At 39.3% G+C, this 23,468-nt stretch overlaps 1 protein-coding gene across 3 annotated transcripts in view; it reads right to left on the bottom strand.

Moving 5' to 3' along the window:
* Positions 1-23,468, bottom strand: part of LOC117271306 (brain-enriched guanylate kinase-associated protein) — a 44,625-nt gene that overhangs the window by 6,769 nt on the left and 14,388 nt on the right. For 2 of the 3 annotated variants that reach the window (XM_033649472.2, XM_033649470.2), the window contains exons 2-6: positions 21,802-22,007; positions 12,831-12,992; positions 6,875-6,941; positions 3,702-3,809; positions 3,257-3,337 (exon numbers count right to left, since the gene is read on the bottom strand). In XM_033649472.2, the coding sequence (XP_033505363.2) occupies positions 3,257-3,337; positions 3,702-3,809; positions 6,875-6,941; positions 12,831-12,992; positions 21,802-21,899 (516 nt within the window). In that variant the 5' untranslated portion in view covers positions 21,900-22,007. The remainder of the gene's footprint in view (positions 1-3,256; positions 3,338-3,701; positions 3,810-6,874; positions 6,942-12,830; positions 12,993-21,801; positions 22,008-23,468) is intronic. The other variant, XM_033649475.2, reaches the window with a different exon arrangement.

Raw genomic sequence — 23,468 nt, 5'->3', positions numbered from 1 at the left:
TATTATCTTTATTTATGCATTTGTTTTATTTACTTATTTATTTTTGTAGGTTTTCTTTCTCTCATTGCTTATATACTGATCTGCACTGACAAAGGATATGTTAACACAGCATTTAAAAAATAAAAAGAAAGTTAAAAAACACCCTCACAAAAAATATATATTATTAGTAATGGTGGATTTGTACCATAAATGTACTCATAAATAATTAGCCAAGGGATCTTAATGCAGAAATCACCCAATAGTAGAAATTGCAATAAATGATCTTAACAGATGTTTTGTTTTTTTTAAATATGAGATTATTGATTTTTCATTAATGGTTAACTCAAATCAATGAATAAGGTGATGCTTTAAAACACACTGCATTTATGTTTTGTATTGTATTTGTCATCTCAACTCAAAATACCCTCAATTTCTGTGGTATCTCAAAAAACAGCATGTTGAAAACGTCTAGAGATAATTATTCTGTGCACATATTTAATAGGATGCAGTATAAACTGATTTTATCATTAAAATATCAAATCACAACAATATTTCCCCTTTCATTTTTGTGGCCACGCACAGATTCACTGTCCATTCCAATGGACAGATTTTTTTTTTTTAAATCCTGTGTAAAAGCTATAAATCCTATGATATTTTGATGTGCATAATTGATATAAAATCTCATGTTTGCTTTAAACACAGGGCCGTGGCTCTACTGCAGTCCTTTTTAGATGAGGTGGGACACTGTCATTGGCTTATAGACATTCCAACAAATAAGTTTGTGCATGTGGGCAGAGTCAGATGACAGTAATCATAGATCTAGACATCCTAGAAAAGATGTGTCCATTAGAATGGACGGGGTCTCTGATGGGGTTAAGCCCCCCTCCAGAAAAAACCCAGTCTACTCTGATTGGTCAGTGTTTACCAGGTCTTTCACATCTGTACTCGCAGTGTCTCTGGATCTACATTGCAGCCGGGGCATGACTGTTATGACACTGCAGCAGCTGTAGTTTCTACCTTTATATAGTATAGCTGTGACATCACAATTTCATAAGTCCAAGTCCTGACGGCTCGTTTAAAGACACAGTTCCTCAATACGATCTGTGTGCATTTCTGTGTGGATTGAGTATTTTGATACTTTCACAGTATTTATACAGCACATATACCTGCTTTATAATTTAAAAAAAGACAAGAAAATCTGACTTTTTGTAGTATGGGACCTTTAAGTAAACAAGCAATAAAACAATAAATAAAACAGTGTGGGAATATTTAGTTAAAAGCAAAAGTCCTGCAAAAACGTACAAACGTACAAAAGTAGTAGTATCATACTGTACGTTAAGTACCAAAGTACTCATTATACAGAATGGCTCATTTCAGAATAATGTCTATCATATGATTGTATCATTTTTTAAATATGATTATTGATTGTATTTATGTGTAAGCATCACTTTAATGTGGCAGCTGGTAAAGGTGGACTATTTTAACAAATGTATAAACTGCTTAATCTATTATAATAATACTTCATAATTTATTTGTTAATTATACTCTCTATGAGAAGGAACTAGTAAATACGACTGTCAAATAAATATAGTTGAGTAGGAATTTTTCTCTCAGAAATGAAGGGGAGTGAAAGTATAAACTTGCAAATAAAAGAAATAAAGTAACTAAAAATGGTATGTAAGCACAGAACTACAGAAAATGTACGTAGTTACTTTTTATGTTTATGTTTACAATTTGTGAATTTTAAATATGTCTCTCTTTTCTTTTGATCTATAATAAATTAACTAATGTACGAGAGGAAAAGATAAATTTCATGAAAAGCTCAGTAGCAGTTTTTAGAATGAACTTTAAACCTAAAAAAGTAAAAGTGACTGTTGAATTTGCCTCTGATTTTTGAGACTGTTACTATTATTTTGTAAATATTACAAATAACAATAATAATGTCACACTAAATGAATGAAAATAACGTTATAATAATTAGTAATATAATAATAATATTTACATTATTTACATGTAGTATAATGAAGCATAATTTTAGTAGTTTAGGTAAATATAAAAGAACAAAAAAACATTTTTACTTTTTACTCTTCAGCGTCAGCGTCAGATAACCACACCTGAATAGCAAATTTACTACATAGTATATATGATTTTTCATTCATCCGTGAGCATATAAATAATGGCTGTCGAAGCATAACAACTGTTCATAAATGATCATATGTCAATCTAGACTTTACCTTTTTCCAGGTAGCATGTTAAGCTGTGTTATATAAGCCACTGACTAACTTTTCCAAACCTCTTTCACTGCTGTCAGTCGAAGGTTATTTAGCCAAAAAAAAACCAACCCACAGCTCTACTTCTTTAATCTCCGGCCTTCCTGCAGTGACCTACAGCAGTCATCGCTCCACCACGTCTTGTCTCTTATCGCTCCTGCCTCACAAAGGACAAGATGACCTTCAGTTATAGTGGAGACAGCACATTTCTCTGCCCGTCTTTATGTCATGAGCTGAAAATTCACCCCAGTGCTGTTCAAGAAACGCCTCACTCACATCTCTCCCTTCACACATCACGGCTATTTCACCAAACCTTTTACCTGGCTAACGTTATATCTGGAAATTCAGTCCAAACTTCAGGGCAAAAACATAACCTTTGGATGCTTGTGACTTTTGAGAAGTAAAAATGTAAATGCATTCTACTGTTAAATTTAAACTTCTAGGGATTTGATGTGACTGAAATCTTGATCAAATTGAAAAAAACATCTTTCAGCTTGGTCTCACTCCTAGAGCGTTTGTGCCACCCAAAGCCAGGTGTTCTGAAGCGACACACCACCACCTTTTTGTATTTGTGTTGCTACACAAACACCAAACTTTGACCTAGAAAACTGTGTTCAAGACCAACAAATAACATTTGTTGTGGCGTTTGTACCACTAAAAGCTGGGTATTTTGTAGCGACACACTGGCACCTTTCAAGCTGCTGGTTTCATTGTCTAAACCTAATCGCCAACCCCTTATGTAAGTCACCTCATATGACTAACATCTACCACAATATAATCCTGACCACAATCAAGTAGTTTTGTTGCCTGAACCCAACTGCCGACCCCCTCTGCGTCAAGATACAATGCAAAAAGCTGCCCCTGGTGTCATTTTAGTAACGACCGGGGCTTCTGCCAAAGACGAGTAGGGATAAGATCACGCCTAAAAAATGTTCACAAAATTCAGCACAACAAAAATAAGCCTGATAAGAAGACTGAGTGACATGTAAAGTCAGTGCAGGTCTCACCTCAGAGAGCTGCGCCCTGTAAAGAGATTTGTTGCACTGGAGAAGCTGAGCAGCCAGGTTACAGTCCTTCCTGTACATGTCCTATGGAGACACAATTAGAAGACAAGAAATAACATTTAGGGATGAATATTCACAAGTGGTGGTGAGTATTTTCATTATCCCCACTGATTATTTTACCCCTTAAGTTTCTTTCCCTGCTTTGCTTTGAGACCAAAAAAATCAGATTGTTGATGGCTGCAAACACCACCCACTTTTTCTTTGCTTCTGTGCAGGATTATGGAGGTTAAATTAAAGCGTCTCTAAAAAATAAAAGATCTAGAAAGTATCATGTTATAATAAGGAAAAACATGTCTAATTGAAATTATGAATGACCATTTTTGCTTAAGGCAGGTGAACAAGGTTAAGTGTTTCATTTTATTCTCTAGAGATGAAAGGAGGCTCTTACATTGTCTTCTTGTAGCTTCTCGATGGTGAGCTTTGCCTCCATCAGGTGGTTGTTGAGGACGATGATCTCTCTGCTCAGCGCTCGCTTCTCATCGTCATGGTGCTGAGACTGACCACAAGGGAGGGGTTTCAGAATTAGATTTTCACATTGATTTGCAAAGTTTCAGTTTACACAACAACCATCCACTTTTTAAAGATGTTTAATCAATTTAATTCCATCACAGTAACCGACAGCACAGTGAGTTTGCCATGCATCGTCTATGTCCAGGTTCATTATTGATATTTTGTCCCTTAAAGGAATACCTCAGCGACAAAATGACCATTAGTACTAAATTCATGATGAAAAGTTTTTTTTCTCACGTGCCTCTATTGAAAACTGCAGACATTGATTTATTATCATTATTGATTAGAGACCACCATCTGTTTAACTCTCACACAACTCGTACAGTATAATTCAAGTTTTATTTATCCAGTCGTATGCTCAGTTCTTTCCAAACATATGCATTTTTGCTAACAATTCTGGCTTTGAAGAGAGCATATATAAGTTTGATTTTCAGTTCAGTCATAAATAGTAATGTTGTAGTGAAAATGCAACATGTCTGAACTGCAGGAGTTGTGTAAAAGTTTGTAATGAGATGTTTTGATATGGTTTTGCTGTTGTTAAACGTGGTCTCCTATGAATCAATCAATAAATCAAGATGTCCGGAGATTCTCTGTGGAGGAATGCAAGAAAAACAAACAGGAAACAGCATACAGACACACTATATACAAATGGTCATTTTGTGGGATAAGTATTCCTTTAAGGCACTGTCTCCCCAAAATAAAACAGGATTCACCGACAAAGATTCAGGCAACTAAACACAAAACCAAAACTCAAAAAACTAATTAAGGCTGTACCAAATATCTTTCTTTTTTTTTTTACATTCAAAGCTTCTATTGAGGTTTTCAAATGAAGCTTCGAATGTCTGTCGTCATATTTTATGATGTCACCCCCCTTGAAAGACTAAATGCCAACAAATGTTGATTCAAGCAGAGTATTTCCTTTGATAAAAACAACATCTTTTTTCAACAAATTTTACAACATGTTATTGGAAATGTTTGGGTCACGAGTTGGAAACAATACATAGCTACCACTGTAATCTACCACTAGTGTGAGCAAAGTCTCACTCCGAAGTTGTCGAAATCTGGCGCTAGGGGAGTAACTTGCGGTGTCAGAAACCAAAAGAAAAAGGCGTCCTTTAACGTTGGCATGATACACAGCTGGTTGACATTATACTGTAGTTTAACGGTGCCCGGGAGTGTCAGGGGGAAACGTGGCGGGACAAGGATAAAAGTTAAGGCGGCAAACGTCCCAGTGGGGTGGGAGGGCGGGAGGTGTGGTGGATGGGTCCAACAAACTTTCACCAGAGAGAGCGGTGTTTGCATCCTGTTAGATTCCAAAGCCAAACCCTGTTCTTTTTTCCTAAACCCAATTATGTGCGTTTGTTGCTAAAGGAAAGAAAATGTCAATTCACAGTGTTGTACAGACATCTTGCGTTTATTTTGAAAGAGACTGTATGTAAACGTTAAATTTCCTGTGAAAACAGAAGTCTATTTTGAAAGAAGACAATGCATGTAACAGGCAGAACTTCCAACGCACCCAGGGTACCTTGCACGTCGTATGTGGACGTGACCAAAACGTCAATATATGACGAAGTCGGACTGCGAATGTGTTGCTAGTGTTGCCAAACTTTATCTGCAACTATGCAGAAAAAACAGGTTAAAACAGAGTGAATATACGACAAAAAAAGCTGCACAGCTTTCAAATGTTGATTAAGAATTTGAATGTTAACGTTATGAATTAAGCTTCAAAGCCTCATAATACTCAGTGCAGACCTGAAACCAATCAACCAAACAAACATCCAGAATCTCAAGATTTTAAAGAGCAGCTTTTAAGTTGGCACCCTGATGAATGTATAATATAACCAGGATCTATTCTCTGTCCATTGTGTATGAGATCACCACTCTAAATATAAACGCAGGGTGGATACACTAAAGATACACTAAGCAAGTTCACACACTGAGTGTTTAAGTTGCAGCAGAGACACTGTAGCTGATTTTTTGGTTACTATGGGTTACCAAGAAACCATGACATCAGTAAACTGAGCACAGCACAGAAGTACATTTTCTCCTCTTGCTGTCTGATAGGGACAGAGTTCAGGTTTGTCTTCGTGAAGCACTTTTTTTTTTTTTTTTTTACTGCTGTTTCAATTCAGCCCTTGCTGCCTTTCATGCTGATTTCCTGTCAGTGTCTGAGGTTAGTATTACACGACAGCTGCAATAAAAACAAAAAAAGTGGCCTTGTGTGCAAAAGTTTTGTCGTCTCTCTTAAGGCTTTTTCTTTCGTTGAACAGTGCAGCTGCGCGAGCAGAAGCACACTCAAAGTATATCACTGTGTTTATCTGTCTTGTAATTACATTCTCTATAGTTGTGCAGGGCCACGGGGTCAGATGGGTTTGTGGCACCTCTGGAGTAAACAAGCTTTACGATTACAGAGAGACTTACTCAGCACCTCTCTCGCCCTTGAGGAGGGAATACGTGAGATGAATCAATGAGCTGATGAGGATGCTTTTACAAGAAAATAAAAGCTGCTGGAGTTTATTTTTTAAAATTTTTCTCCTCTCACAAAATCCCGGCTGACCCCCCGGCTCCTTATTGACCTGGTATCTCACTGCTGTGGCGCTGTAATCACGACGAGGGCCGTGGTGATTATTATCTTATGCTGTAACAAACCCATTCGCTGAGCGTTCTCAGCTGTCTATTCAACAGCAAAGACACCTGATTGTCATACAGTGTTCTCAGGCAGGCTAGTTAATTGTATCTTTCCACCGGCGAAAGCAGTGTCTGACAAATGAAGTGAGGTGCGGCGCACTGAGGAACAATGGGTTTGCTATCACTCTGCCATTGGAAGGAGGACAGCCAATTGTAATAGGCCATAATTAACGTCAGTGGTACCAACAGCAGGGCATATTCATATTCAAATTGGCTGTCCAAGTGTTCTGCACCACGTCTAAACCCCATGACTCGCTGAGGCGCTTCTCTTTCTTCTGTGTCTACAGGTACTTAAACTTAAGCATGGGAATTCATATCACACACGCATGCACACACATACTCACAGGGGGATTGCACACTTACATTTCTGTGGATCTTTTCCTCCAGATCTTGGTTGATCCTCTGCAGTGCCGAGTAGCTGCTTTGTATTCTAAACGACACAATAAACGACATTGCTCACTCGCAGATAATAGTTTGTACGAACACACACAGTACGGAGCAGCAGCCTCTCCAAACCGGAAATAAGCATATCAGCAGGCTCAGCACTACACAAGTCAGAGCTAACGCTAGATGCCATGGTTTCAGTTTGTAGCACTTGTAAGTCATTTTCACATCTTACTGACCTCACTCGACTGATACGATGATTTACTGAATGTTTTATTCTGTTATTTGTGATCCAGGCAGCAGAGACGTACTATATAAGACAACATAAAAATCTGTATCACTCACTCCCTATGCCCAGTGGATCCCAGCCTGGGGGTCTTAAGATAAATCTGAGGGGTCACAAGATGATTAAAGGAATAAGAGAGAAATACTTTATGTTACACAAAACACTATTTTTTCTGACTTTTTTCGAAATCTTCCTTTTTTTCTGGTGAAATATTGGATATTTTCACTCCTGCAGGTTTCTAAGAATCCCTCAAGTGAAACAGAACAACTCTTTGGTTCAGCGCACACAATGAACTCTATGTTAAACTGTATTTTAAGAGATCTCAAGACAACAAAGATTGGAAGCCACAGTCCTGAGCAAATGGTAGAGGAGGACAGTCAAATACACACTTTCAAGATTTAAAACAAAATCATATGAAATAATAATCATGCAGTTTGATAAATTACCCAGATAATAAACAGCCCTGCACAATGTGCTGATTTCTCTAAACCTTATGACACCATCTTAATCTGGACTGTTCGTCTGAGTCAACACAGACTATTAGCACTGATGGTCTCTATAACAATACTCTGCTTTTTGTGTCTGATATGGTTTACACAAAAAAAGCCTGAAACACATCACTCTGTACAGGTCAAGAAGGTCAAACATTCAATGGCAGTAATAATAAGCCAAAGACATATTTTTAGTGGTGGACTTTTGAGGTGTACCACAAGGCGCCATTCTTGTCCCATAATGATTTCGATTCTTCATAAGTGAATTCTTATATCTGCACATGTATGTAGAATCTGTAGATGTTGGACAAGATTTTGGTACAGAAAGTGTTCTGGTTTCTGTTTGTAGTCTGGGTAATATTAAACAATCACATTTGAACGGCAAGTAAATAGTCTGTGTAGAAAGGCTGAACACATTGGCCAGAGTCCTATCCCAGAACCCACTGGCAATGTCTGATGATGAGTTACCACAGCTTTTTTGAAAAATGTATTGGCAACTTTATATGCTGTTTCTTCCAAAGAGGAGGTCTTGGCTTGGATATCTGCTAGCTACACCAGGGCCATGTTCAGTCTTAAAACAGTGTGCACCTTTTTGCTACAGTTTCCACGCTGAACAACACGTTTCCACTAAATGGTGTGCAACAGACTTTGAGGTACGTTTTTTTCGTTGGGTGGATGTATTGGAGGTGTTACCCAGTCAGCAGTGATGTGTATATCAGTCAAATTCTACTGGATCTTTCTTAGCTAGATCTAATTTTTGTTTTAATTTCACACTAATGTTGGCAATGTAAGCATAAGTTTCCCATGCCGGTAAAGCCCCTTCGAGTTGAACTGAATGAATCCCTGCCATATTAAAAAAGGAGTGCACTTGCAAAACACAACAGGGTGTTCAACGTACCACCATTTAATTTTAAATTATTTTTTTGCTATGTTTTGTCTGGGCTAAAAACAGCCTGCATCAGCCTCAAATATTATAATATATCAGCCATCACCCCCATAGCCTTATCGTCATCAGTCCAATAGCTGATGGTTTCCGATATTGCCATAAGTGTGGCAGGTGGCACAGAGAAAAAAGGGGAGGTGCACCAATTAGTTTGCAGATATAGAGCAACCAGCAGGAGGAACTCGGGTTGCACCGTTGGTGCAGCCCGATGGAGTGAGGCAGGTGCACACCTCCTTCCATGCTGAGAAGATGAGTGCAGTGAAGTGCAGGAACAACTGGTAGGCCTAAGGCTGTTTTCTGTGTGTAGTGTTTTATGCTGTCGGGGTAAAATGTGAGTGTGACATTTATTGTTTTCATTTGTTTCAGACCTGCTTCCCTGCTGGGTTAAAGGCAGCTGGCAGTAGGGAAGTAGATCGACAAACCGGATGTTTGAACGTTTAGTCATGTATTTTTTAAACATTTAATCTGTATTTTAATATCTGGCAATAAAGTGTTTTTGATTATTAATATTTGTTTCTCTGCAGATCATCTGTGGTCCTTTAGCTGCTGTTGCTGTGGGACTATTTTTGTTGTTTCTTTGTTTGTTGTTTATTAGGCGTTTGTTTCTTTCTAGTCCACCCTGGAAAGAGAGTGGACAAAAGGTTCTGGGTACTGCCCTTGGGGTAGACTAGTTTCATTTCTTTATTTTTGTTTGTTTGTTTGTTTGTTTCATCTGCCTGCTTCCAATTACTAATTCACTCAGGTCAGTCAGACAGTCAGGGCAGGTTAAAGTGGGACATGGCTGTTTGTTTGCAGTGAAAATAATCACATGTGTAAACTTTGGAATCACTGTGCTAGATGTACTGATTGCATTGTGCACTGGTGTGAGAGTGGAACTAAACCCCTGCCCTGTTAGTGAGAGCTGGGAAGTCAGCTGTGAGGAGCTGAACTTATAACTGTAATTAAAAAACAGTCTATTCTTTACCGCCTTGATTGTCATGCAGTATGCTAGGGACCTTTTATTTATTTATTTTTTGCAGTGCCAATTTCTGTGCAGACGACATGGTCTTAAATGCATTTGGCTCCGCTCCCATTCAAGCATTGTCAAGATTACAATCTGCTTTTGACATTTTTCAGAAACCACTACACAATCCGAAACTTGTACCAAATGCTGATCACACATTTGTTTCATTAAAAACCAACATTTCCAAGAACCAATAGTTCCTCTTCTTGGTATTCAGACACTTAGAGTAATGGTGCTTGGCTTGGATAGAAGCCATTTTGGCTATGTTCTATTTTACAGGTCTTTATTTCTGTACAATCTACAGGGACGTTTCCTGTGAGGAACTGTCTAATTTGGTACAAAGGAAAATAGAGACAAAATGTGTCACTTGGTTTCTTTGTTTTGCACGTTTCTCTTTAGATGACAGGAAACCATCCTGTGTGTGCTTGATTATTAAAATATCCTGACACACTACTCAAGACACTCTAAAACAACTTGATGTAGTCTTTGATTGTGCCTTGCATTTCATTAAATCTAATAAGAAAAAAGTCAGCAGCAAGAAAAGAATTGCATACTGTCCTTTCTATTTAAGCTATAAGGGTCTCCTCTTAAAACCCCCGCAGTGTATTACATCTCTCCCCAATTTTTAAAGCTGCTGTTCACTGGACCAGAACGCAACACTGGCTAACTTTAGATACCCATGGGTAAATACAGAGTTTTTGAAAGTTCAGCGCAGCACTTCATAGCATATAAATGGAGTGAAAAGCACAGGATTTATAGATTGAATGTCTCGTCCCACTGGGTCAATTTAAACTTTTAACTGTGGGCCTTTTTGGAAAGGATTGTTCTGGATGCTGCTTGTTTAGACTCACATGTGACATGTGGAGATCTGTGTTATTACATCACCTGTGTGTCCGTGTTTTATCTGCTGTACTCAGGTTTCTCTTACAAAAGCAATTTCACATGAAGGAATTTGGGCCAAAATATTCTCACAATCCAAATTCTCAAACTACTGACCTTGTGTGGAGCATTTTTTCTAAGCTAAAGCTATATTGTGATGTATTGTGTATTGTATTGTGAGTGAGATATGAGAGAGGAAAGAGATGGGAAAAGCTGCAGCAAAGGGCCCTGAGTCAGACTTAGGACCAGGCTGCTGCATGAAGACCTCTGCCTTAATGGTATGTGCTCTACCTGGTGAGCTACCAGGAGCCCTCTCCTGCTTTACTTTAGTGTAATATATTTTGAGTAGTGGTGGAAAGCAAGTACACTTGCTCAAGTCCTGTACTTAAGGACAATTTTGAGGTACTTGAGTATTTCCATTGTCTACTCTTCTGCATTTAAGCAAGGCATAATCTACTTACTACTACTTGGATTTTACATAAAAAAACATATAATAAACTTAGCAAATACAATTAATTGTAAAGGTTTTTATTGTGTAAAATATGATTTTAAAAAAGCCTCAAGTGATGTCACCTGAGTCAGCATTGGTTGGAGCTAAAGACTACACGTTTGAAAATGAGAGTGTAAAGTTAGAAAGAGTTTAGAGCCTATCTCTCATCTCTGTTTGAGACTAGCAGCTTGAGCTACATTAGCCGCTACTAACATAACACATCCACAGCTATGAGCCAGCTGTTAGCGGTTGGATTGCATCGTGGGTTATGTAGGCAGCAGGTTTTGACAAGCTCTGGTTCTGCTATCATGAAACTGATAATGTTGTAAGATTGCAATGCTAAAACGGCAGGGCGTTCTCACTCCCAGCTCATCAAATATGAATGCTTGATCAAGGGCCCCTGACATCAGATACCGACGCCCCGAGGAAACCTTCAGTGTCTGTATTAGATGCACAGGGCTGCATCATTATTAGATGCTTGGAGCAACAGCCATAATATAAAAAGCGATAAGTGTAAGGTGGTCCAAACAAACACAGGACTTTCACCTGTTTCCAACTGTTTGTGCCCTGTGTAAAACCAAGAGTCATTTACAGTACCAATGAAGAGTGACAGAAAAGAGAGGTGATGACATGCAGTAAAGGGCAGTAAAGTTTGGAATCAAACCGCGACCAAAACATTACTTCATGGGGTGTGCACTCCACCAGGTGAGCTACTGGGGCACCTAAAGTTTGTTCAACTACATACCGTAATATAGTAGCCATGTGATGCATGTGATGTTATGTTGGTACCAGGTGTTTTTATTAAAACCCAAATAATGATGTTTGTTTCCAAACCTTACCAAGTAGTTTTGTCACCGAAACATAAAAGTGTTCATAAACATATTTGATTCAAGTTTATTTTGAGAAGACACAGTATGCATATTACTTGCGGAAACTGTACATTTCTTGTAAAAACTGACGTTTATCATGTACTGAACAGAAACTGCCACGGCATCCTGTATACAGTTCGGATTCTTGCCAATTTACCTGTTTTTTTTTAATGAAACAGGCAGCTCTTCTGTGCAAATGGCAGGAGTCTAATGACTGAATCAAGAGTAAAAAAGAGAGTAAGATGGCAGGGGGGACATCTGTGAGAGGGAAAACGACAGAACAACGGAGCAATATAGTGGAGAATCGGGCCAGGGGAGATAGAGGGAGCGAGCTCGAGATAGGGAAAGAAAACAAGAGAAAGACAAAGGGGCGCTGCAAGGTGACATGGTTGGCAGTGTTTGCCTCTGCCTCCCCAGCAGTGGGAGAGATGTGAGTAACATGCAGCAAAGACTAGTGATCATGGTCACACTGGACGCATCCCGCTCTGCCGAACCAGTCGTGCACGAGACCATAGACACTTAAAATAACAGAAGGAAGAGAAGGATAATAAATGTTTAAATATTCTAGAAACATAATATATAAAATATAGCCAAAAATAATATATGTATTGATCCGACTTGAGCCTTTAGCTCTGGCTTTGGTTGGGCTTGGACAGAAACTGTACAAGTTCATGTAAGGTAAGGACTGATTTCATGGGCCTGATCAGAGCTCTACCTGAGTGTCCAAAACTGACACTAGAGGGGTACCTAGAGCATCACAGTTTGATGCGTAGAGGCACCCAACAGCGTCGGCATTTGATGAGTTGAGAGTGAGAATGTCTTGAAATCAGTGGACTACTCATTTACATAGGATTTTAAATTCAGGACCTTTTACTTGTAAAGGACTATTGTGGCATGTACTGTGGTATTGGTACCTTCACTTTACGGATCCAAGTTCTTCTTCCACCTGTGTGTTGTACAATTTGTGTGCCTACCTGCGGAGTTTATCAGTAAACTTGTCCAGCTCCTCCTGTGCTCGGCGCAGCTCCGTCTCCAGGTATTGCCGCGTGGAGTCGAACTCGCTCTGCAGCAGCTCCAGCTTGTGTGTCGTGTAGGAAAGCCTCTTTCGTAAGTCCTCCTTCTGCTCCAGCAATGAGCTGCGCACACACACACACACACACACACATACACACACAGGCGCGCACACACACACACACACACACACACACACACACACATACACACACACACACAGTAGATGATTGTGTTCAGGGCATATGGTGCAGGAAACAAGATTGTAACTTGGGTATATGCTCATCTAAATGGACCTATAAGGGTCTACATATCTTTTTAATGCACCCCTGAGCGGCCATGCAGCGGTGATGAGGACATCATGAGAGGGTGATAAAAGCAGAAAAGTTGTGTGAGAAAGTGCTTTGCATGAAGAAAACATGGGACCAAAACACGGGTCTCTAATTAAGAATCCAAGCGGGGGCAGGCAAGGATACAGAGCTTTTTAAGTCATTTGAGCATTACATCTCTTTTTCAGCATTAAAGCTCTGCAGCACATCACAGAAACCCAATCACCAGTGAGATTGGTCCCGCCGAAGGAAAAAAAAAAAGAGACGGTGTAATCTGTGATGAAATATGAGCCACTGAACTCTAATACATCACATGAATGGACTGTGAAGGCTCAAATTTACGGAACAGCGATACCCTCCACATGTAATTCAGCCAGACAGCACAATGATGACTATTTTCAGAGTATGTGCATTACCTGGGCTTCAATCTAATAAAAGGGCAAGTGTGAGTGGGAAAAGAGGAAATGTCTGTTGCCGTGATGGATCTGAGTGTGCACGGCTGGGCTTAATGGACCCTGTATTGATGGACAGATGGAGGAAGGAGGGTAATGACTCTATCTGCAGCCGGATAACAGATAGCACAGAGTGGATGGAGATGTGGTCACGTCGCTCTTTTCACTTCCTCTCTTTGTCTCTCTTTTAACAAGATCATAGATTCAGAAGGTGGGGGCTGAGACAGACTGAAAGAAATCAGGGGCAGGTTCTTTTCAGTGTTTTCAGGTCACTAAGTGGAGGTGTCATCCAGTTTCCAGCTCATTAATATGCATGATAACAAGTACAGTCGCTAAGAGAATAAATATCACCCGTCTAGTCATTCCTCTGTAACTCTGTTGAAGTTTTAGTCAAACCTTTTGTCTTACAAACCACTTGAGCTAGTATATTTATTGCAGACAGTCGCACAAATAATACAAATAAGGTATTACTGATATGAATTGATTCACAGACGTTCCAAACAGTATTGTCTTGCTTTTGTTTTCTCCTGCCTCACTAGGTGATCTAAGTAGTGGCATGTAAGCCAATGTGGGCCGGGTACCTTTAGGTGTCCGACACCTGAATGAAAAGTTAAGACAAATAATAAAGACACAGAGCTGCTGACGAGGCAGAAATCTCACTGGTTGATTTAAATTTCAGTGAGCATATTGAAAGCAAATGTTTTTGGCGAGCAGCATCCAAACAGTACACAATCTTGTCGTCTACTCACAAACAGGCTGCACTGAGGCAAGCCAATAGGATGGTTAACGACCTGTAACATTTTCTATACTACGAGTATCAGTTACTGCTCCTTGAGTCCCTCAAAGCAGATTACATAGATTTAAAAATTCATTTTTCTGTGTCACAGAAATTTATAAACAGTGGTAGATGGGGAAACAAGGTGAGGGGAAAAGGGACTGCCTTTGTTTTCATCAGTATTGTTGATGTGTTTGCTTTGTCTGCTTGCCGAGGTGGTTTTAGAAGCTTGCTATGTTTTCTTTTACTTATTACCAACTTTTGGATGTATGTACCGTTGTATGTGTGTTTTTTGTATGTGGAATGTTGTTTTTATGGCTGCAGCATGGGGGTGGAAAGCTCAAAACAAATTTCCCACACTGGGACAATAAAGGTTATTTTGAATCTTGGCTCAGAGTGCTTATAACTAAATGACAAATTATGCCATTTGTTTTGTTGTTTGTGTTTTGTGATCTGATACTGGTATTTATTTATTTATATCTTGGTTAAAGTTAGTTAAAGATTGCCTTCATGGTTAAGATATACTATAGTTAACTGTTGGTAGGAGAGGTTTTGGACAGTACGATAACTACTGGTAGAAATTAAAGAGGTAGTGGAAGCAAGATTAGCGGCTTAGCAAGGTATGTTCAGTCTAAAGCCAGAGTTTTCTGGGCTCTCTTTCAACCTGGCTACATCGCCATGGCAACTTATGCTGCAGACCTAACCTGGGGTCTCATTTACATGCATAAACATTGCGTTCACATAAAACGAGGCCTGAAAGAGGCGTACGCCACTTCCTACACAAAAGTTGTGACGTATGAAAACGGACTTGGTGGGAGAAACTTTGACGCATGCTTACAAACAATTTGGAGATGGGAAATTGGCGTTGCAGATGGTGAGGTGGAAGCCTGATTGTAGAAATTGTTGAATTGTTGGCTGTTTATGTTCCAAATTTGGCTTAAAGAGTGCCTTTCATTGTTCCTTTGAGTTGCACCATGATATAGTTAATTGTCAGTATATGAGCGATACAGAATGTCAGCTATGGAAGCGAATCGTGACTAATATTTAAATTAAAATGTATTTGCAGAAATGCTTTTTCATTTTAAGAATGTGGCTGCATTATGTGACTCATAAATAAAATTAATCATCAATCATCCTATTTGCATTTTAATTTTCTTCTTCAAGACTGCTCATTCTTTTACTTAATCAAAATGGAAAAGAAAAAGTCATTTGAGATTTCATTTTCAAAATATGCCCCAGCAAATAGATACCAAAATTCAATATGAAATGTAAAATTTGCAAATTAAAATGCATTTACAGAAATGCCTTTTCACTTTAAGAATGTGGCTGCATTATTTCACTCAAAAATAAAATGAATAATCAATCAACCTATTGCATTTGCATTTTCTTCTTCAAGACTGCTCATTTTATGCCATAATCAAAAAGAAAACAAAGAAGACATTGCTATTTCATTTTCGTGGTCTGCCCTGCAAAATAGTGACCATAATTCGAAAATGATTTGGCAATCTGAGCAGCGCAGGAGAGTGACGTCAGGAGCCGCTCTTCTTCAGCTGACCATGGTGCTACCCATCTAATACAGTAGCGGGCAGTGTGCACATTTGATATATGGATGCATCACAGATCATGGCGCTCCCTGAGATTGTGCTTTCTAAACATCGTAATTTCCCAAAACTGAATAAATACCACACATAGCAACACAAAACTGCTTTGCTAGCTCAATCATGTTGTAACTAAGATATATGCTGGAAAAAATAATTTTTTCATGGACTGTTCATTGAGGATACGGAGTTAATACGTCCGCTGACTTGACAGTCATTTAAACTGGTAGCAGCTTATACTTGTACTTATAGCTTATACTTTGTAGACATCGTGATTTCCCAAAACTGAATAAATACCACACAGTCCAGCAACCTTTCCAGGGAAAACCCTGTGATATTGACACATTAAATAATTTTCATACATACAAAGCTGCCTAATATAATTTAGATCTGCCCTGTAAAAGTGTGTGTATAGCGCACTGAATGAGTGTTAGGTGTGAAGAGGACCTTACAAGTGAGCGCACTTTGTTTTCTTATGACAAGCAGTAATAGCATCTTTGCACCAAACACTCATTCAATGCGCTATACACACACTTTTACAGGGCAGATCTAAATTATATTAGCCTAAATATTTAAGATGATTACTTATGTATGCAATGATTTATTGATATTAAATATATATAGATAATATAGATAAACATACAGTCCAACAATTCCTTTGATCAATGGATATTTTTTTGCTTAACAATTTAATGCAGAACAGCAAGATGGCATGATACAATTTAATTTCTATCATGATCAAGATCATGCTGAAACCTGAATTAATAGTAGTGTAAATATACAGTACAGGCCAAAAGTTTGGACACACCTTCTCATTCAATGCGTTTTCTTTATTTTCATGACTATTTACATTGTAGATTCTCACTGAAGGCATCAAAACTATGAATGAACACATGTGGATTTATGTACTTAACAAAAAAAGGTGAAATAACTGAAAACATGTTTTATATTCTAGTTTCTTCAAAATAGCCACCCTTTGCTCTGATTACTGCTTTGCACACTCTTGGCATTCTCTCGATGAGCTTCAAGAGGTAGTCAACTGAAATGGTTTTCCAACAGTCTTGAAGGAGTTCCCAGAGGTGTTTAGCACTTGTTGGCCCCTTTGCCTTCACTCTGCGGTCCAGCTCACCCCAAACCATCTCGATTGGGTTCAGGTCCGGTGACTGTGGAGGCCAGGTCATCTGCTGCAGCACTCCATCACTCTCCTTCTTGGTCAAATAGCCCTTACACAGCCTGGAGGTGTGTTTGGGGTCATTGTCCTGTTGAAAAATAAATGATCGTCCAACTAAACGCAAACCAGATGGGATGGCATGTCGCTGCAGGATGCTGTGGTAGCCATGCTGGTTCAGTGTGCCTTCAATTTTGAATAAATCCCCAACAGTGTCACCAGCAAAACACCCCCACACCATCACACCTCCTCCTCCATGCTTCACAGTGGGAACCAGGCATGTGGAATCCATCCGTTCACCTTTTCTGCGTCTCACAAAGACACGGCGGTTGGAACCAAAGATCTCAAATTTGGACTCATCAGACCAAAGCACAGATTTCCACTGGTCTAATGTCCATTCCTTGTGTTTCTTGGCCCAAACAAATCTCTTCTGCTTGTTGCCTCTCCTTAGCAGTGGTTTCCTAGCAGCTATTTGACCATGAAGGCCTGATGCGCGCAGTCTCCTCTTAACAGTTGTTCTAAAGATGGGTCTGCTGCTAGAACTCTGTGTGGCATTCATCTGGTCTCTGATCTGAGCTGCTGTTAACTTGCCATTTCTGAGGCTGGTGACTCGGATGAACTTATCCTCAGAAGCAGAGGTGACTCTTGGTCTTCCTTTCCTGGGTCGGTCCTCATGTGTGCCAGTTTCATTGTAGCGCTTGATGGTTTTTGCGACTCCACTTGGGGACACATTTAAAGTACTTGCAATTTTCCGGACTGACTGACCTTCATTTCTTAAAGTAATGATGGCCACTCGTTTTTCTTTAGTTAGCTGATTGGTTCTTGCCATAATATGAATTTTAACAGTTGTCCAATAGGGCTGTCGGCTGTGTATTAACCTGACTTCTGCACAACACAACTGATGGTCCCAACCCAATTGATAAAGCAAGAAATTCCACTAATTAACCCTGATAAGGCACACCTGTGAAGTGGAAACCATTTCAGGTGACTACCTCTTGAAGCTCATGGAGAGAATGCCAAGAGTGTGCAAAGCAGTAATCAGAGCAAAGGGTGGCTATTTTGAAGAAACTAGAATATAAAACATGTTTTCAGTTATTTCACCTTTTTTTGTTAAGTACATAACTCCACATGTGTTCATTCATAGTTTTGATGCCTTCAGTGAGAATCTACAATGTAAATAGTCATGAAAATAAAGAAAACGCATTGAATGAGAAGGTGTGTCCAAACTTTTGGCCTGTACTGTATCTATGAAACAGTATACAAGTTTACAAGGGTCTTTGTTGACTGCAGCTTGTTAGCTATGGCCTCCAGGCTTATTACACACTGATGTCAATAGGTACTCCATATCATATCAGTCAATCTTAGCTGTGCATAATTTATTAATTTCACGAGCAGATTCAATATTCGACAACCATATTGTATGGGTTAGAATCAAACCAAGGCAGTATGTATGAAAATTATTTAACGTGTCAATGTCACAGGGTTTCCTCCGGAAAAGTTGCTGGACTATTATTTAGTTTTGGGAAATCACAATGTCTACAAAGTATAAGCTCAAGATGAGTGTATCGGCAATCCAACTACAAAAATGCCAGTTGAGGGAATCCAAAGCCATTTTTAACTCATGTTGGTGTGCAAACACGAGGTCCTCCATGGTACGCTTTGAACACTTTATTGACTTACAAAAACGTTAAAAACACCTACAAAAAGCCGAGTGTAAAAAAGACTTAAAACGGGCTCGTGCAAAAGGACAAAAATACTACGATTATAACGAAAACCCATTCACTCGACACACACACAGACATGGTTGAAAAACTGTATGGCCTCCCCTGATTCTCATTCCATACACTGATCAACTGTGACTCCCCTATCTAACCTACATGTGACTGATCACCACCTACGCCCACAGCTGTGCAGGTAACCCGTAGCAACCCTAGTGCCTACTAACACTGACACGGCACCTGCTACCAGTTTAAATGACTGTCAAGTCAGCGGACGTATTAACTCCGTATCCTCAATGAACAGTCCATGAAAAAATTATTTTTTCCAGCAGATATCTTAGTTACAACATGATTGAGCTAGCAAAGCAGTTTTGTGTTGCTATGTGTGGTATTTATTCAGTTTTGGGAAATTACGATGTTTAGAAAGCACAATCTCAGGGAGCGCCATGATCTGTGATGCATCCATATATCAAATGTGCACACTGCCTGCTACTGTATTAGATGGGTAGCACCATGGTCAGCTGAAGAAGAGTGGCTACTGACATCACTCTCCTGCGCCGCTCAGATTGCCAAATCATTTTCGAATTATGGTCACTATTTTGCAGGGCAGACCACGAAAATGAAATAGCAATGTCTTCTTTGTTTTCTTTTTGATTATGGCATAAAATGTGCAGTCTTGAAGAAGAAAATGCAAATGCAATAGGATGGATGATTATTCATTTTATTTATGAGTCAAATAATGCAGCCACATTCTTAAAATGAAAAAGCATTTCTGCAAATGCATTTTAATTTTCAAATTTTACATTTCAAATTGAATTTTGGTATCTATTTGCTGGGGCATATTTTGAAAATGAAATCTCAAATGACTTTTTCTTTTTCATTTTAATTAAGTAAAAGAATGAGCAGTCTTGAAGAAGAAAATTAAAATGCAAATAGGATGACTGATGATTAATTTTATTTATGAGTCAAATAATGCAGCCACAATCTTAAAATGAAAAAGCATTTCTGCAAATACATTTTAATTTAAATATTAGTCACGATTCGCTTCCATAGTCAGCTGAGGCCTAAGTTATTAATGCACTTAATCCAACTTGTTGAGCTGTAACCATAAAAATAGAGTGACAATCATTATATTTCTTTTTCCGTCATGTTCCATACATGCCCTTGAACACAGCCGTGCAATTAGAGTAGCGCGTACGGTATGCATCACCTCACTTTGGGAACCTACAGTATATCAGTGATGCAGAGAATTTGATTAAGAATATTGTTTTATTTTATCTGCGAGGCTGAACTTCTGACTATGTTTGTGTTCTCTGGTCCATCTGCCCACGCTGGCCATAAAAGAAGCCTTGTATAAAACAACAGGTAGCACACAGTTCACTTTATTATTAATCAGGATGACATTTATATGCATATGAAATGTGATATAATTCCTTCACACTACGATACTATACACTTTGGATTAGGTTTCATGCTTAGTCCTGACTTGCAGAAGTGAGTTTTTCCACTGCTGGTATACTACAGCTGATGGAACATTGATTAGAAAATTGATTAGTCTGTTGGTATTGATCACAGATAACAGCCTATTCAATCAGTAAAATTCATTTCACTTTGATTTGCCCTGAAGCTAAAGTGATTTCTACGTCTCCTTCATTATGGGACATTAAATGCGGGTCTTAAATGTAATGTTTAAATCTGCTGCATTACGTTTAATGTGTCAGAGCTGTATTATGTGCAGCCACCACGTTAGAAATTAACAGAGTAATAAAATAAATATATTCACCTATGAGTTCACACCATTAGCGCTATTAATGCAAGCACTCCTTTCTTGCCTTGATTGAAGCATCAGTGTTGCTTTTTACTGGAATATCTTTTAATCCTGGTCATAGCTGGAGGTAGGCAGCACATGATCAATTAATTTCAAGAGTCAAATGATGCATTGAATGCATCATTTGACAGGTTTTATGGGAACGTGCACAGAAGCAGAAAGCCAGTGATAACCAGCCTTCGTGGTACCTGTTATCATTGTGCAACAACATTTACTTCTGAATGATGAGTTAAAGTAAAATACTTGTCTGCTTCCACTTTAAGAATCACTTTGCCTTTGTTTTAACACAGAGCAACTGCATTACCATCCAAACACACACTACAGGTACATCACTGATTTTGACCATAGTTATTAGGGTTGCTAGTTAGCTAATTTGTACTTCTGAAAAATGCGGTACTCTATGTCCTTTAACTTCCACCCAAATCCAAAAAAGTATTTCTGCCTCCAGCTCAGCTCTGCACCAAGAAATGTTTGCACAAATAAAACTCCACTCAGTCACCACTAAACACAGAGCTATAACAGGCTAAACGCTAAATAAGGAAGCAAATTAGACATGACAATTTCACACTGAATCTGTAATACCGTTAATTCTTCAGGTGATAGCCATGATTGAAGTGCAAAGCTGCTGCATCTACAACCAGTGAGTAAAAGAATACCTGCCTACGGAGTGATTCAATGAATACCTCAACTGACTGGAGGGCATTTCAGTGCAGCATCACCCAGCAGCCCCCACCTTCAGCTTCTCTTTGATTGGCAGCCATTAGCAGGGGAATACAGGTGTTTGTTGTTTGATAGAGGATGAGTTTACGTGAAGTAGCTCCAGGGATGAAAAATCCCCCATTAGTGACCTCCTCTGTGAACAGGAGCTGAGTCAGACATAATGAGTGCTTTCATTGCGGTGAGATGAGATGACGAGGCAGCATGACTTCTGGGCTCAGAGAGGCGGGATGAGGCTGCTTTAGCACCACTGGGTGGCGAGAGGAGACACTGTGTGGGCGTATGAACGGACAAACATAAAATAAACGAGGACGGATGGAAAGATGGCGTCTGAGAGTTACTCTCTTACCTCTTTTTCGGATGTTTGCCGCCATTTCGGGGGACTTTTAAGGCGGTTTTGCCAATGTATATCTTTTTCATGGTTTGCCTGTGTTCCTTCCCTCTCATGTGTTTATAGGTGTCGACCACAGGGAGCCGTCATGTGTGTTAGTTTCCCCAAAGGAGACCAGCTAAGTGTGGCCTGCAGAGATACTGAGTGCTCTACCTGTGTTGACCCTGCCAAACAAAGGAAACACACAGATTTGCAACTATTAGTGATGACGCTTCAACCAGGAATCCCATCTGAAGGACAAAGTCGATATTGTGCAGTGATAGTCATTTTAATGGCAAAATTCCCCACAGTTCTGTCCTTGGCAGGGAAAGAAAAGCTGAAACAGCATTAAACTCTGCACTAATTTCAGAGTAACAGACCATTTTGAAGCGCTTAAAAGGTTAATATCCACCCTCGGTGTTGTAGCTTCTGGACTAATTTTAGCGTTCTCTATGTGTCACACTGTGCTGTTTCCTGCACAGATACAGGGGGAAGTGAAAATGAACGTTTCTAAGACATCAGTGGTAAATGTCAAGCTTTGGTTTCAGCCCTTCAGACTTAAAGAGCACTGCCTTCTTTCTGTTTTGCAGCAAAATTCAACAATCATGTGAGGACAAATCTGCCGAGGGAGAGGTTGGATATATTCCACACCCTGCACCTTTGTGGAATTTAAGTTGGTTCATTGAAATATTACAACTCATTTGTAGTTTTCCCTTAAAGAGGACCTATTAGGCTCATTATCAGGTTCACGCTTCCGCAGTAAGATGATCCACAATTGGGGAGAAATTAACAAAATCAGCGTCCAAGATTACATGATTCCCTGATGTTAGCATTTAGCTTCATGTAGCAGTGTTAGCCACATATTGTAAACTTTTGCAGTAGTGTTCCAGGAGCAGAAGACCCCATAAAGAAATGAGGTGACATCAGCTTGTCTTGAAAGTAGGAAATCATTTGGAAACAGAGTATGCAGAACAGTAGGAGACCTGAAGTTCGTGCTCACAGGGATTACTTTTACATACATGACCCTCACGACAGGGTTTACGCTAGAGTGTTTTTTTGACAGCCAGGATGGCCATTAATATTCCAGAGTTCCAGCCATATAGAACAACTACCAGACAGACGTTTTAAATAACCATAATAGCCGGCATTTCAACAGCAATACAACACTTCAAATTAAATAACTTGAAAAAAGCTAAATGATGAAATGGCCGATTAAACACCATGACTAATCACAGGTTTAGTGAAAGAAGCAAAGGAGGAAAATGACTCAATGTGCCAAGCGTCACCTTATATCATCAAGCCCACTACCCACTGTGTGGCTCGCCGTGGAATGGCAAATCCTGGAGAGTGTGATCCATGATGCCATTACCTAACTACACCAAGAGCGCTAAGAGGAAGACCGTGACCTCTGAGGATGTGGCGTATGCTCTGAAGAAGCAGGGACGCACTCTGTATGGCTGCGTAAGCGGTAATAAATATCCCCAAATCTGGTCTGCATACATAAGTTTATATTTAGATTGTCTTGACAACGTATCTTATAGAATAGTAGGCTATTTAATATGTAGTTAATGAATATATCAATTTATTTGGCATATCTCCCACCAGACAATTTGGCCAACGTCATTATTTAAAACTTTGCCCACGTT

The sequence above is a fragment of the Epinephelus lanceolatus genome, chromosome 13 (genome assembly GCF_041903045.1).
Source record: "Epinephelus lanceolatus isolate andai-2023 chromosome 13, ASM4190304v1, whole genome shotgun sequence".
Lineage (NCBI taxonomy): Eukaryota > Metazoa > Chordata > Actinopteri > Perciformes > Serranidae > Epinephelus > Epinephelus lanceolatus.
This window is presented reverse-complemented; position numbering and strand designations above follow the sequence as displayed.